At 18.0% G+C, this 13,926-nt stretch overlaps 2 protein-coding genes and 1 pseudogene across 2 annotated transcripts, besides 1 other annotated feature; all 3 read left to right on the forward strand.

The window, feature by feature from the left end:
• Nucleotides 1-1,118: 1,118 nt before the first annotated feature.
• Nucleotides 1,119-1,964, forward strand: PmUG01_08057100 (Plasmodium exported protein, unknown function; the record flags this gene model as incomplete). The annotated part of the gene is made up of 2 exons (XM_029004741.1): nt 1,119-1,205; nt 1,335-1,964. The coding sequence occupies 2 exons, from the start codon at nt 1,119-1,121 to the stop codon at nt 1,962-1,964; spliced, it is 717 nt and encodes a 238-aa protein (XP_028861400.1).
• A 3,671-nt stretch (nt 1,965-5,635) lies between these two features.
• Nucleotides 5,636-6,298, forward strand: PmUG01_08057200 (annotated as a pseudogene).
• Nucleotides 5,636-6,298: a sequence feature (Plasmodium exported protein, unknown function, pseudogene).
• A 4,868-nt stretch (nt 6,299-11,166) lies between these two features.
• On the forward strand, nt 11,167-11,975 carry PmUG01_08057300 (Plasmodium exported protein, unknown function; the record flags this gene model as incomplete). Its single annotated transcript, XM_029004742.1, has 2 exons — nt 11,167-11,253; nt 11,379-11,975. 2 exons carry the CDS (start codon nt 11,167-11,169, stop codon nt 11,973-11,975), a joined length of 684 nt encoding a protein of 227 aa, XP_028861401.1.
• Between the last annotated feature and the right edge of the window lie 1,951 nt (nt 11,976-13,926).

Raw genomic sequence — 13,926 nt, forward strand, 5'->3', positions numbered from 1 at the left:
ATGTTTTTAATATAATGTATTTGTAAATAAATTAACTAAAAATTATTTATTTGTAAAAATATTATTAGCAGTAAAATTACGAAATCATACATTTTACAAAATTACTTTGTTATTTTTTTATTTATTGTATACATTTAATACAGAGTATATAATATTCATATGGTATATATATTTTGTTAGAAATAACAATAACTTTATTTTTTGTATACACAATTTTTACACCAATTTTAATTTTAATCTTCATTTTTTTTTTTTTTTCTTTAAATTTTATTAATATTTCTTCTGAAAGCATACATTTTATTAAAAAACAAAAAGTATGGAAAAAGAGGAAAATTTTAATAATTTTCATTTAGTTGTAATGGGAAAAATTAAATTTAGTTATAAATTATAATTTATAAAATCTATGATGCAAATATAAGAACTCTGTTTTTTTTATTTGATTTTAAAATTGATATTTTTTTAGTACATCAGTATCATATAATACTGATTTTTTAAATATAAAATAAACCGTAAAAATTACGATTTTAAAAATTAAAATTATATAAAATTTGTAAAAATATTTGTATTTTATTTCATTATTACTATTATTATATTATGATAATGTTTTTTAAAAATAAAAATCTTTTGTTCCATAATATAATATTTATCAAAAAGTAGTTATTAGTAAGGAAATATAATTTTAATTAGCATTTATTCTCTTAATATACGGAACATTGTATTATCTACATTTTATACATTATGTATTTTATATAAAATGAATGTTTTCAAGTATTAAGAAATTTTTATTTTTATTTTATTTCGAAGATGATTAATAAAAAAACTATTTAATTACCATAGTATATTAAATAACCTAGATAAGTATTTTAAATATTTCTGATTACTTTCAAAATTATGTTATAATTAATTTTAGATTTTAGTAATAAAAATATGATAAAAATATGATAATAAAAATTTGGAGCTATCTTATATTTTCTGTAGTGTAAAATGTATTATACTTATTATATACATACTATTAATTTTTTATGAAAAAAAATATAGTGTCCCTTGTCATTAAAAAGATATTTATTATCAGTAATTTGTTATTAACAGGATATTGTAAAATATTAAAAATTTACACTATGAAAAAGAAATTTAAGTTATTCTATTTTATTCAAATTGTGACCTTTATCTTTTTAACATGGATACGTCGTTTTAATAGTGAATTGGTATGATATAATTTAATTCAAGATACCTTTGTTATTCATTTTTATATTTTTTTTGTTTCTATTAATATTTCTTATTATCCTGGATTCATTTTTGTTTTTAAATCGTGAATATTAATTTTGTTATTTTAGAGTAACTTTTGTAAATATTTGAATGAGAACAAAATTAGTAATGAAAAATTATATACAAGAACTTATCGTTTACTAGCAAAGAATAAAAAGGAAGTGTGTTTAAATATCGTATGGAAAGCGGAAGATATTCCAAATAATGTAGTATACGAAAAGGTGAATATAACTAATAATAAAAAAGTATCCAAAATAAAAAATAAACTACGAAAAAAATGTACATCAAATAATTCAGGAGGCTATAGAGAAGCTGGGAAATGTAAACCTTCTGCATACAATAGGGTAGATAACTATTGTGGAAAAAGAATGTTAGACAAAATATATTATAAAAATGTACTTAGGTATTGTAGAAATGATGATTTTAAGTTTATAAAAAAATGTATACAAAGAAAACGTGAGGCATTTTTTGCATTATTTGTCTTCCATTTAGTAGTTGGAGTATCATATGTTGTATTATTCAGTGTTTTTAAGATTATGGGGGAAAGCGCATTTACTGTTAGTAATATATTAAAATTTTTTGTACCATTACAAATATTATGGATTGTAGTTTTAGTCAGGCTTTTCTATATCTTAAGAAAAACAGTTATATATGAAAAGTTATTACATTTAAAAAGTAAATTTAATTATACGGAGTAACATTCCCTACTTAAAATAGTGTTTTATAACAATTAAAATATATAATTTGCTGAATGTTTTACAGAAATAACGAACATACTTGTAATTTAACAGATATAAGTAGACCTACAGGTGACAGGAGTTTTTAATTTTCAACAGTAAAAAGTTACTCTTTTAATTTTTTTGTAAATTTGAATCTTTTAATTTAATACCTATTTTCTTTTAAAATATATTCTCAGTTTAGCATAATATTTTATTTTATATATATGTTTTTTCTAATAACTAGATTTTTTTGAAAAATATATGCAACTTGATATAAATATATAAAAGCATAGTATATATATTTTCATTGATATATGTGCCAATTTATATTTGTAATTATAAAAAATATATTCTCGATTCTTTATTATATTATTTTAATCTTATTTTGCTATTTAATGAAGTAATTAAAAAATGTAGAATTAGTCTTTTTAATTAAAAATAAAAGTGTCTTGTTTTTCGCTCGAAAAAACAATGTGAATAAATGCACTTATACTCTTATATATATATATATTTTTTTTCTTTTTTGTTTATATATAAATAACGAATGAATTATGAACTGGATCAATCGTATCACAATAAATTTTTTTTTTAATTAAAAGATAAATTTGCTTTATGAGAGTTAAGATTATATTTAAAAAAAAGAAAATCAAAGAAACATAATGAATTTTATAGAATATGTAATTTAAGATAATGTGTATGATAAATAATGTTTATTTTGCTTTCTGATATTTTTATTATTATAAAATGGTCTGTTTAATCAGTAATAATACTTTTTTGTAAGTCACAAAAAGGTACATAATATTTATGATATTCTAAATGGTAGAAGATGAAAGATAAATAACATTTTTGTTTATTTTAATAATTTTATTAAAATATATGCTATTACTGAATTATAGGAATAAATACATCTAAGTATTATTATACATTATAATTTATGGTTGATAGTAGATTCCATTATTTAACGTAACATAGAATATAAATTTTATTTTTTTTTTACTTGTATCTTCATGAGTTTTGTCATTAATATTTATGCATAAGAAAGGGAATAAACATTTAATGATTAAAATTGGTTATTTTTATTATGATTGTTCTACGTTTTATTCTGTATATTTATTGAATTATACGTTGTATAATAGGCATCTTAATTAATTTAACATTAATTATATATATATATATTCTTTTTATTAGTCTTATATTAGTTAAATATACGTAAAATAATATACTGTATGAATGTGTTAGATAAGTTTTGAATATGGTGGATTAATTAAAAATAAAACTTATGTTAAGAAATACTGTGGTAAAATAAGTAAAATATTAACGTAAAAAACATTAAATCAAAATAACCATTTGACACAGTTTCATGATAAATTAAAGTACAATCATTTGTGGTGATATATTTTTGTCCTTTAGTCACTAGTAACAGAATAGTTGAAAAGTATTAATAGATTTATGGCAAATAATAGTATACGATGGTTAATGAATGAAACAACAGTTCAATACAATTTTGTTTGAACATATATGTAGTATACTATTACATATTTTTAAACAATAAACTGAGATAAAAAAAGTTATATGCAATATAATTATATGTAATTAATAACATCATTAATTAGAAGAAGTCTAATCAATTATCATAGAACACACATTGAAGATAAATGAATATTATGTGTAATATTATATCTAGGAGTCGAAAAACATAAATATATACATATAAGTATTTAAAAATACTATATATATTTATGTTTTATTCATTTAGTCAAGACCAAATTAACAATTTGAAAATTTAGATATATGGGTATTTCTATGAAATATTGAGTATTTATTTATTTTATTTTGTAATTAGTATGATTTTTTGCGGAGGAATATTAATTTTGCACATCACTAGATTATTCTTATCAGTAGGAGGAATCATATATTTATCACCTTATTATTATATATACAATATTTCTATTTAATACTATTTTACAATAATATGTTTAAATATATATGATAAAATAAATTGATTACAAAAAGGACTTTCTTTGTATATTCCTGACATAATTGAACAAATATATCAATAAATATATCTATTATACATATTAGAAAATGAAGAAATTTTAATAGAAATATATATAGCATAGAATAGTTAAAAACGTGAAAAAATCTATATATCAATATTATTGTGTTAATTGGAATTTTAAAAATTTTTATAATCCATTTATTAATTTACGTATTAGACGCTTCTATTTTTATCGATTTTTGAGGATTATCCAATTTTTTATGTAAAAATTTTTTTTTAATTATTTAAAATCTATATCTTTAAATTCGCAAATGATTTTAAAATATATAAACTTTTGTCATTATGAATATTACAATATGCACATACAATATAATTGAATAATATATAATTATGTCAATTTCTGCAAGTTCAATTAGTAATGGAAAAAACTATTTTAACGAAATAATAATTTAATTTTTTTTTTTTAGATTTATTATTATTATTTTTTTTAATAAAATAAAATTTTTATTATAATGAATGCTGTATTAAATATACTCAGAGTAAATCTTCTATGACCCATAATAAATTTCTCATTATAAGAAATATTTATGTTAATTAAAATATTAATTGTTTTTATTTTCTTTTAAAAATATGTTTATAAAAGTATGTATTAAAATGAAAATACATGAACTTTTTCTAAATTATTTATATTCCTATATATTTGTTATAATACTTTTATATATCTTATATATATATACATTATTTTTGTTACATTCATTTGTAAAATTATATTGCTATATATATCTTTGACATTGCCAAACTGCAATGATTACTTTTATATCAAATACAATTTTGGCCCCCTTTTTTATTATATTAATATTTTTCTCTATATACATGTATTTACATTTTTAAAAGGAACATGTATATAAATTAAGTATTCTTTAATATTCTATTAAACAATAATAAATCGTATTCCGATTTAGAAGTAATATATAAATTTTGTAAAATCATTACATGCAAATATAAATCTCATTATTATAGTATATTATAAAATATCCTTAAATTTAGAGATTTGTAGATAATAATAAATTTTATTTTATTAACGCAGGATGATATATAAAAGAGTAATTTTTTTTTTCTAGATAAATATTAATGTATACATTATATAATTCAGAATATTGTTCATAATTTAATATACCTTTTCTATTATTTTTATTATCAAGATAATTAATATTACTTAAATATATAAAGAAATTGTGCAAAAAAATATATATAATTAGAATTATTTTTTAGGAACCATGTAAAAGTTTATAATTAGTATCTGAATATATGTAAGTATAAATTTTCTGTATGTTATACTTTTTATTGAATAAAAAAAAATTATTTATCACTGATTGAATAATTTTTATTTTACTTTAATACTGTCTAATATTATTATCCTCCGTATTACTTTTTTTTTATAATTATTTTTATGCAAAATTTCTGTGTATATATAATATGACAAATCAATTTTAAAGTCATTTTACATTTGTAAAATTTACTATGGGTTATATTTATATAAATTCAACTTTTTACCTTTTAAATAAAATAAAAAAAATTATAAATAATATTATTTTATTTTATCCTTTGCAGGAAATATAAAATAATTAATATTTGTATTAGTAAATGTATAATGGCATTAAAGAACTATAAAATGAAAGAAAATTTTAAGCCCCTCTTTTTTATTAAAAACATTGCATTTATCTTAATAATTTGGATATGTCATACTAAAAATAATGTAGTATTATAATAATAGTTTGTATTTCTTCTTTTGTTGCTAAGTTTTGTTATTAAGAATAAAAATTTCTTTGTATAAAAATAAATACCCATGTATATAATAAATGTTTACATTCTTTTTTTTTAGTGTAACTGTGGTAAATCAATGGATAAAAATTATATAGATGTATATTTAGGCTAAACAACTAATAGTATACTAACAGAGAGTTCAATGAATGTATTACCTACTGTATATACATTAAGTAACGATGATAACACAAAATTAGTCAATAAAAACAATGACGTATATAAAAATGGCAATTAGCTTATATCACGAAGAAACATAATAAAAGAAATATTATTAAAAGCAAAGAACAGAAATAAACCATCTATGCAAAGAAAATATCCTTTATTTAATATAATAGATTTATTTCTTGAAAAAGATATGTACAACCATTTAGTTAATATAGATAAAATAAAGAATAACAAGAAAATTAATAAAGAGGCTGAAAAATTAATGATATATAGAAAGATATATTCAGGAGTTATTAAATCCTTTTTAGTTCTATTAATAATATAATTATTTTTATATTTATTATATTTGCTTTTTAATTTTTACCCGAGATAAACATAATAATTCAATGGATATTCAGCATAAAGGAGTAATATTTTGTTAATTCCAATATTATTAGCAATTTTTGTACTTTTACTATTTGTGGAACTCTTAATTGTATCCGGTATTAATTATAGCTCAAAAAGTATTAAAAAATATTAAATAAAAAAGCCAAATAATTCCGAAATATGTTATAAAACTGTTAATACCTGTGGTGAGAAAAACATTTGATATGGAATTAGAAGATGGAAGCATCCTTAAAAATAATATATAAATAAGTAATGTGCATACATTTACTTAATTTTTATTATAACAAATACATATACCTAACTATTTTGATATGAATTATAGAAATATATATTTTTAATCTTTATTGATTTTCACTGTTACTTTTTAGATAAATTTTTTTTAGAGAACTGCCTTAACGTAATTTCGTACTTTGGAGTGATATGAATAGTGTATATAAGTATTTCTTTTTACATGAAATATATATATATGTTATATGATATTTTTTTAAAAGTGCGAATTTAGTATTATTTAATTAAACTGAAAGGATATTGAATGTTCCTAATAACAAATAATAGACGTAATTTGCTTTCATATCTTTTAAGTTTTTAGTCCAAAATGATTATTTGGTGGTCTCATAAGAAAAAATGCATTATTTCGTTTAAATTTATTCTAAATATCTTTTTTTATATATAATAAAACGAAAAGAGAATATATGCATTTTGTAAAAGTGATTTAAAATAATTTTTATTTTATATATTATTCTGATAAATTTGCTATAATATGTTTTCATCAGAAAGATGCTTTTAATATATTTTAAAAAGTTTGAATGTTTTAAATATGAAAACATAAATATATGATAACAAAAAAATAGTTTAAAAAATGAATTATATAGTTCATTATTGATTCAGATGAATATAAATTCTTGTAAAATAATTGTATCCGGTATATTTATAATTGTACTTCCTTAAAATGGGTTATTAATTCAATTTTATAAAAATTAGTTAAATATTTATTATAAAGTATTGTTATAAATATGAATACTACTTTAATTGTTACCTTTTAGTTAACACTAAATATTTCATTATTCTATTAAATTATTTATTTTTACATATATATTCTATTTTGCAAAATATTTTATATTAAAATTACCGTTTGTATGAGAATCAATTTAATTATACATGGCATATTTTTATATTGGAATAATATCAATAATCCAGGTTCATACATATATTCATTTTTAATGGCATAAATTTTTTATAATAATATATAATATATTATAACTTTTTGTTTTTTTTTCCTTTTACTGTATATGTTGAATTTTTTTATGTGCTGAATTTTATAATATAATATAAGTATAATCAAACAAACATGTATTTTTTTTTTAATTTCATTTAAATTATCTATTTCTACAAAGCATATTATAATATAATTTAAAATTTTTTTCAAAATTAAACATGTAATATATTTACACTTGTTAACATGGATGTATTATATATTCAATTGTAAATTAAATATTTTAATAACTGAAAAAGGTATAAATGTATATAAGTTTTTTAAAATGAGAAATACATGAAACAATTTAAATTAATTTTGGTATTATTTAACTAATATAATTTATCACATCCAACATGAAAATTGTGTAACTGAATGTCCTTGTATATTCTATTTATTTATATATATATATATATTGAACCGACGTGGAAATATTGAAAATATATTATTTCAGGTTCATTGACATATTTTTAAATATATTAAAAATAATTTAAGCAATATAATAATGTTCATGTGTATAAGTTTTATTTATGATATAATATTTGCTGATATATGTTTTAAAATAGCTTTCTTTTTATATTATGTAAATAATAAAAAAAATAATTTATATATAAAATGCAGCCTCTTTTATTATCTAAGGTGCGTTAAAATAATCCATAATAGTTGTATATTAATATAAAACATTTTTCAATTTATAATAATGTTAAATTTTATACTTTTAAAAAAAATGTTACGTCAAAAATTAAATAAAAAAAAAAGAATATATGGAAATCAAACAAATAGTGAAAAAATAATAAAAGAAAAGAAACATATGAATCAGTGAATTAATACTAAGGTAAAAAGTATCAATATAATAAATTGATGCATTGATATTGACTTATGTTTGAGAAACGCAATAGTGTATTAAAGTTCGTATTTTAGCATGTAACTTGAAGAATATTTTTTACATTAATATTTTTTGAAGAAGATAACTATATGTAATGACAGAATAGTAGATTAATTCAGGATGATGCTGAACCATGTCTAACATATATCTTAACAATTACAGAAAGAAAATTTTGAATTTTTAATAAAAGTATATATTATTCTTTTTACGTTTATTTAAATAAGTCATATGTTTATATATGGTATAATACAAAAGACGTTATAACATTTGCACATATAAATTAAAGGGGATAGTTATGTTATATATGAAACATATTAACAAAAACACTGATAATATATACATTACTACATGAATGTTTTAACGTAGATAAATACAAATTCAATACATATATAAAAGAATTGTATAATAAGGTATAATATAATTTATTAATAATATATATGTAATTGATATTTTCTAACAAATTAACTATTTTATGGTACGTTATATAAATTAAAGGAATAGAATTATATAGTTCTGATATTGTTATATTTAAGCATTATGTTGTGTAAGTGCAATAAACATATATTACCAACGAATATTGTCAATATATTTAGAATCTAATATTTCCATTTGAAAAATATATAAACAATAACGGAATACGTATGAATGAAAAATAAAGCATTATGAATAAGGTAGGAATAAATGTATATAACAATATACAATTAACAGTTTAATTACATTACACAATTTTGCATGCACGAACTTGTAGATCCATTAGTAAAAGATTAATTAAAATATATAATCAGCTGTAGCAGGAATATTAAAATGTTAATAAAAATTGTGGAATTATTGTAATAAAATTCCTATAGAGAACACTTAGTAGTTTTTTATTATTTCTCAAAAAACCTTATTACTATATATTATTATGGTCTTAATAATGTATCAAATTATAAAAATATTATAACAGTATAAAAGATTATCAACCAAATATTAGCACTTAATATTATATGAAATTTATAATTAAATAGAAAAATGTTGAAGGACAAATATGTATATATAGTAGGTAAAATTCACGTATCACTTAGGAGTATAACACAGAAATAATTAAATAAATTAAAAAAAAAAAAAGATTTCAAAGTTTCATACTTCGTTTTATGAAAATATAAAATATATAGAAAGTGAAATTTTAAGTTTTCATTTATGAGACTATTAAAAATGTAAATTTCAATAAATATTAAATAAGAATCTTATAAAATTAGCAATAACTTCATATATAAAGTAATGAAATAAAAACATAATTATTGTAGTTTTTGTGATATTATTTTTTTTAATTCAAAAATTGTTATACATTTAATAATTTTCGTTCTTATTTTAATTTATTATTTTTCTTTCTTTTTTTGAAAGAAAAACATGAAATATTTTTTATGTGATTAGAATAACATTTTGTACTTATAATTATTTTATAATTGTTAATTACTGTGTTATATACTAAGCATAATAAAAAAATTATATCATATCCTTTATTTGTTACTAATTATAATTTTTAAATAAAACAATTTATGTTTCTTTTATATATTACATTATTTTTTTAATATATATCATATGTTATATGTGCATGTAAAATAAGAAAAAAAAAAAAAAATATATGTAATAAAATATTTATAAGAAAAATTAATGAATGCATGATTTTCGTAACATTCAATTTTATTGTATTACATTATATAAAAATAATATAACATATAATATTTATTTGTAAATACATTTCAATTCAAATATTCCTGTTATTACAATTTTATGTAGTACATATTTAACAATACTAAATTTTATTTTTTTTTGTTTTTGTTTACATAAATATAAATATTTTTGTCGTATGAAAAATTAGAGAATTTATAAATCAATTATAGATTTATTATAATATGTATTACATAATATACGATTTATATAATATTGTGTATTTATGATACAGAAACATAAGGCGTTAATATGTATCATCTTTTTAAAATATAAACATGATCATAAATTATATTGTATATTAAGAACATAATATTGAAACGTTCAATATATTTTAGTTACATATTCTTTTTAGTTATAATCATTATCTTATTATTTGTATGATGGAATGCTATTCTTTTAAATATTAATTTTTTCAGTTATTTTCATAATTAAAAGAGGTAAATTATAAGAACGATATTTTTTAAAACAAATTCTGTGTTACTTAGAGCATTAATAATTAGAAAAAATAATTTAAATCAATAATTATCGTCATAATACATGATAGTTTGTAATCTACCTACATTCTATACCTTGTATTATTTAAATAAACCTTATATTAGAAAATACTTAGGTACAATTTTGTTTTTTTTTAAATACTAAATACAGTATTCCTAATAAAACTACTATAAAATAATTAATACATTTTGAAAATTTATAAGTGCAATATAATTACATTGTTTTAATGAAAATTATGTTTTTCTAGAAAAAATTAAGTTGAAAATTTTATAATATATTTAAAATTTATTTTTTCTTTGACTCTAATGTAAAAAATAGTATATTTTACTGTATTTATACGAAAAACAAAAAATAAAATAATTAGGAAAATAAATAAATATTTCCTTTATAATTATAAGAAAATTATATTGTTGTTGTTTGTATCCTTGCTGAACATATTAAAATTTTATTGATCTATATCATGGAACAAAAAATTAAGTCACTCTTTTTTATTAAAACTAATACTTTTATTATTCTAACTTGGATATTTTATCTTTACAATGACATGGTATGATAATATTTTTTAAGATATTTTGTATTTTTTATTTTGTCCACTTCTTATTTTTATTAATATCATAACTTAGACTATAATTTTTTCTTTTTTTAAATAATAATTATTCTTTTTTTATTTAGAGTACGTTTAGTAAGTTTGTAGGAGGGTACAATATTGAGCGAATATTAGATATAAAGAGTTTTAGATTACTAGCAGAATTTAGTCAATATAGGGACTCAAGGAATATAAACTTAAAAGGAATAATACATGAAAATGATGAGAACGAAGAAGAAGTTATAACTAACAGTAATATATGTGACAAAATAAAAAATAAACAATCAAGTAAAAGTTCATTATATAAGAAGCAATTCAATAAAGGATATATCAGGCAGAGAATGTTGAAATATAGGGGCAAATACTTAACTCTCTTTGAAAGAAAATTATTCAAACATCTTGATTATATAGATTTTATTAGAAAAAATCCGTCAATTACTAATAAGTCCTGCAAAAAGATATTATTTAAGGAGTACGTATTACTAATATATTTACCTTTTTTATTAGTTTCTTATGGATTAATATTACCAATAATTCCATATTTGTACACACATGTAATTAACTTTTACAAAAAATTATATTGCGTGTTCATTCTCATATTATTTGCCATTTTTGAATTAGGAATTGTTTACATGTTTGTAAAAATTAAAAAGCATAGGAGAATTATGAAGAGAAGAGGGTAAAATGAGTAAAAAGTAATAATATTCTTTTTGTAGAGTACAATTTTATATGAATTTATAACCGTAATATATATGTAGTCATATACATAATAAGCATATTTTCTAATTTTCATAATTGAACTTACATATATAGGCATCTTTTATGCAAGATATTAAAAAATTTGTTCAAATTTTTCAGATGAATTTGAATATTTTTGTGCTTTTCAAATTATAATTTAACGTATTGTTACATCTTAATTAAATGTTGTGGTTTAATATTTATATTTGTGTAATTAAATAGCTTTTTATAAGAAATATATGTTTGTGTGTTAAAATTAATGTATAATAGTACACTTAACACATATTTATTTAAAGATTTAATTTATATTTAAAATAAAAAATAATTGTTTCAGTTTTTTATATTGTTGTACGACAAAATAATTATTTGTTGAATTAATTTATATTGGATCATTATTTGTTAGAAATTAAAAATAATTGCATCTTGTTTTGTATATGATGAAATGAAGTAAAAGTATTTTGCTGCACATATATATATATATATATATTTATTTATTTACTTAAAAGTAACCCAATATATTTTATACAAAATAAATTTTAAGAAAACTTAGTTATAAATATATTTATTGTAATATTCTCCTTAGAGAATATACAGTTTATTTATCATCCTGTATAAAGGAATACATAATTATATAATATAATAATATCTTTGTTATATTTGAGTTATTTATAATTGTTTAATATTATCGGAATTCTATATATTCACAATAAAATGAAGAGTTAAAACCAATTATTGTGTTATTATTGTTACGTACTGTAGTTTTAATTATATATTAAGTAAACTGAATGAATATGTATTATATTAACAATATATCAATAAATATACTTTATATAGTTTTTATGATATATGTCAATGGAAAGCTAAATTATTGAATTAGATGCAATCATACATTAACAGTTTTTATGTATAAATTGTAATTTTTCTTTATCGTCATAGAAAATTTTAAATATATGTATATACTTGTAAGAAGATAAAATTATCATTAAGGGATAATAGAACTAAATGGATATTTTCTACAGTCTTTTCTTTTTGTGTTGGCATTTAGTTATATATTTGTAAAATATTTTATTGTTGTCTATAAATATATTCAGTAAAAATTTAACCTTATTTTAAAAATATATAAAAATACAAAAAGTTTAAATTGATAATTTCTATTTCTATAATATTTATAACTCCAAATTTTTAAATATGTGTAAAAAAAAAAAGGATTTCTTTTTTTATATATAATTTATAAACATGAGTTTATTTTTTGTGTTCAATTTATGAATAAGGGATAGCAGTCATATATTGTATAATATCATCAAGATTGTATATAGTGCATTATTATACATAAGTATTTCTATCTTTTTCTAAATAATAAGAATATACTTATAATTCGTTAATTTATGATTTTGTATTACTTAATTATTCATTTTATTCTATTTTACAAAAATTATATGGATATGTAAGAAAAAGTAAATAGTTAACAAAAAAGTATATGTATATATATTATAAATCGAATTAAATAGATGAAGTATAATATGAAGGACATAGTTATATTATTATATTTTCACCAGAATTACTCTATACCTTTTTTGTTTTTTCTTTTTTTTAATATCATTCGTTCTCAATAAATATATTTAATTAAAAAAAATCTATAATGAATATAAGATATAAATATGAAAAATTTTCACTTTAACATAATGCTATAAATCATACATAACTAAAAATTATACCATACAAAAATTACATTAAACAAGTAAAAAAGAAATATTTATTTAACAATAAATTATATATTGTTTCATACATCACAGAGTATATTATAAATTCAATTTAATAAATATATTAAGTAACATGAAAAATTGTACATATTATGATTATTATAACTAAATATGTTTTATTAAATATTTCCTTTAT

The sequence above is a fragment of the Plasmodium malariae genome (assembly GCF_900090045.1).
Source record: "Plasmodium malariae genome assembly, chromosome: 8".
NCBI lineage: Eukaryota > Apicomplexa > Aconoidasida > Haemosporida > Plasmodiidae > Plasmodium > Plasmodium malariae.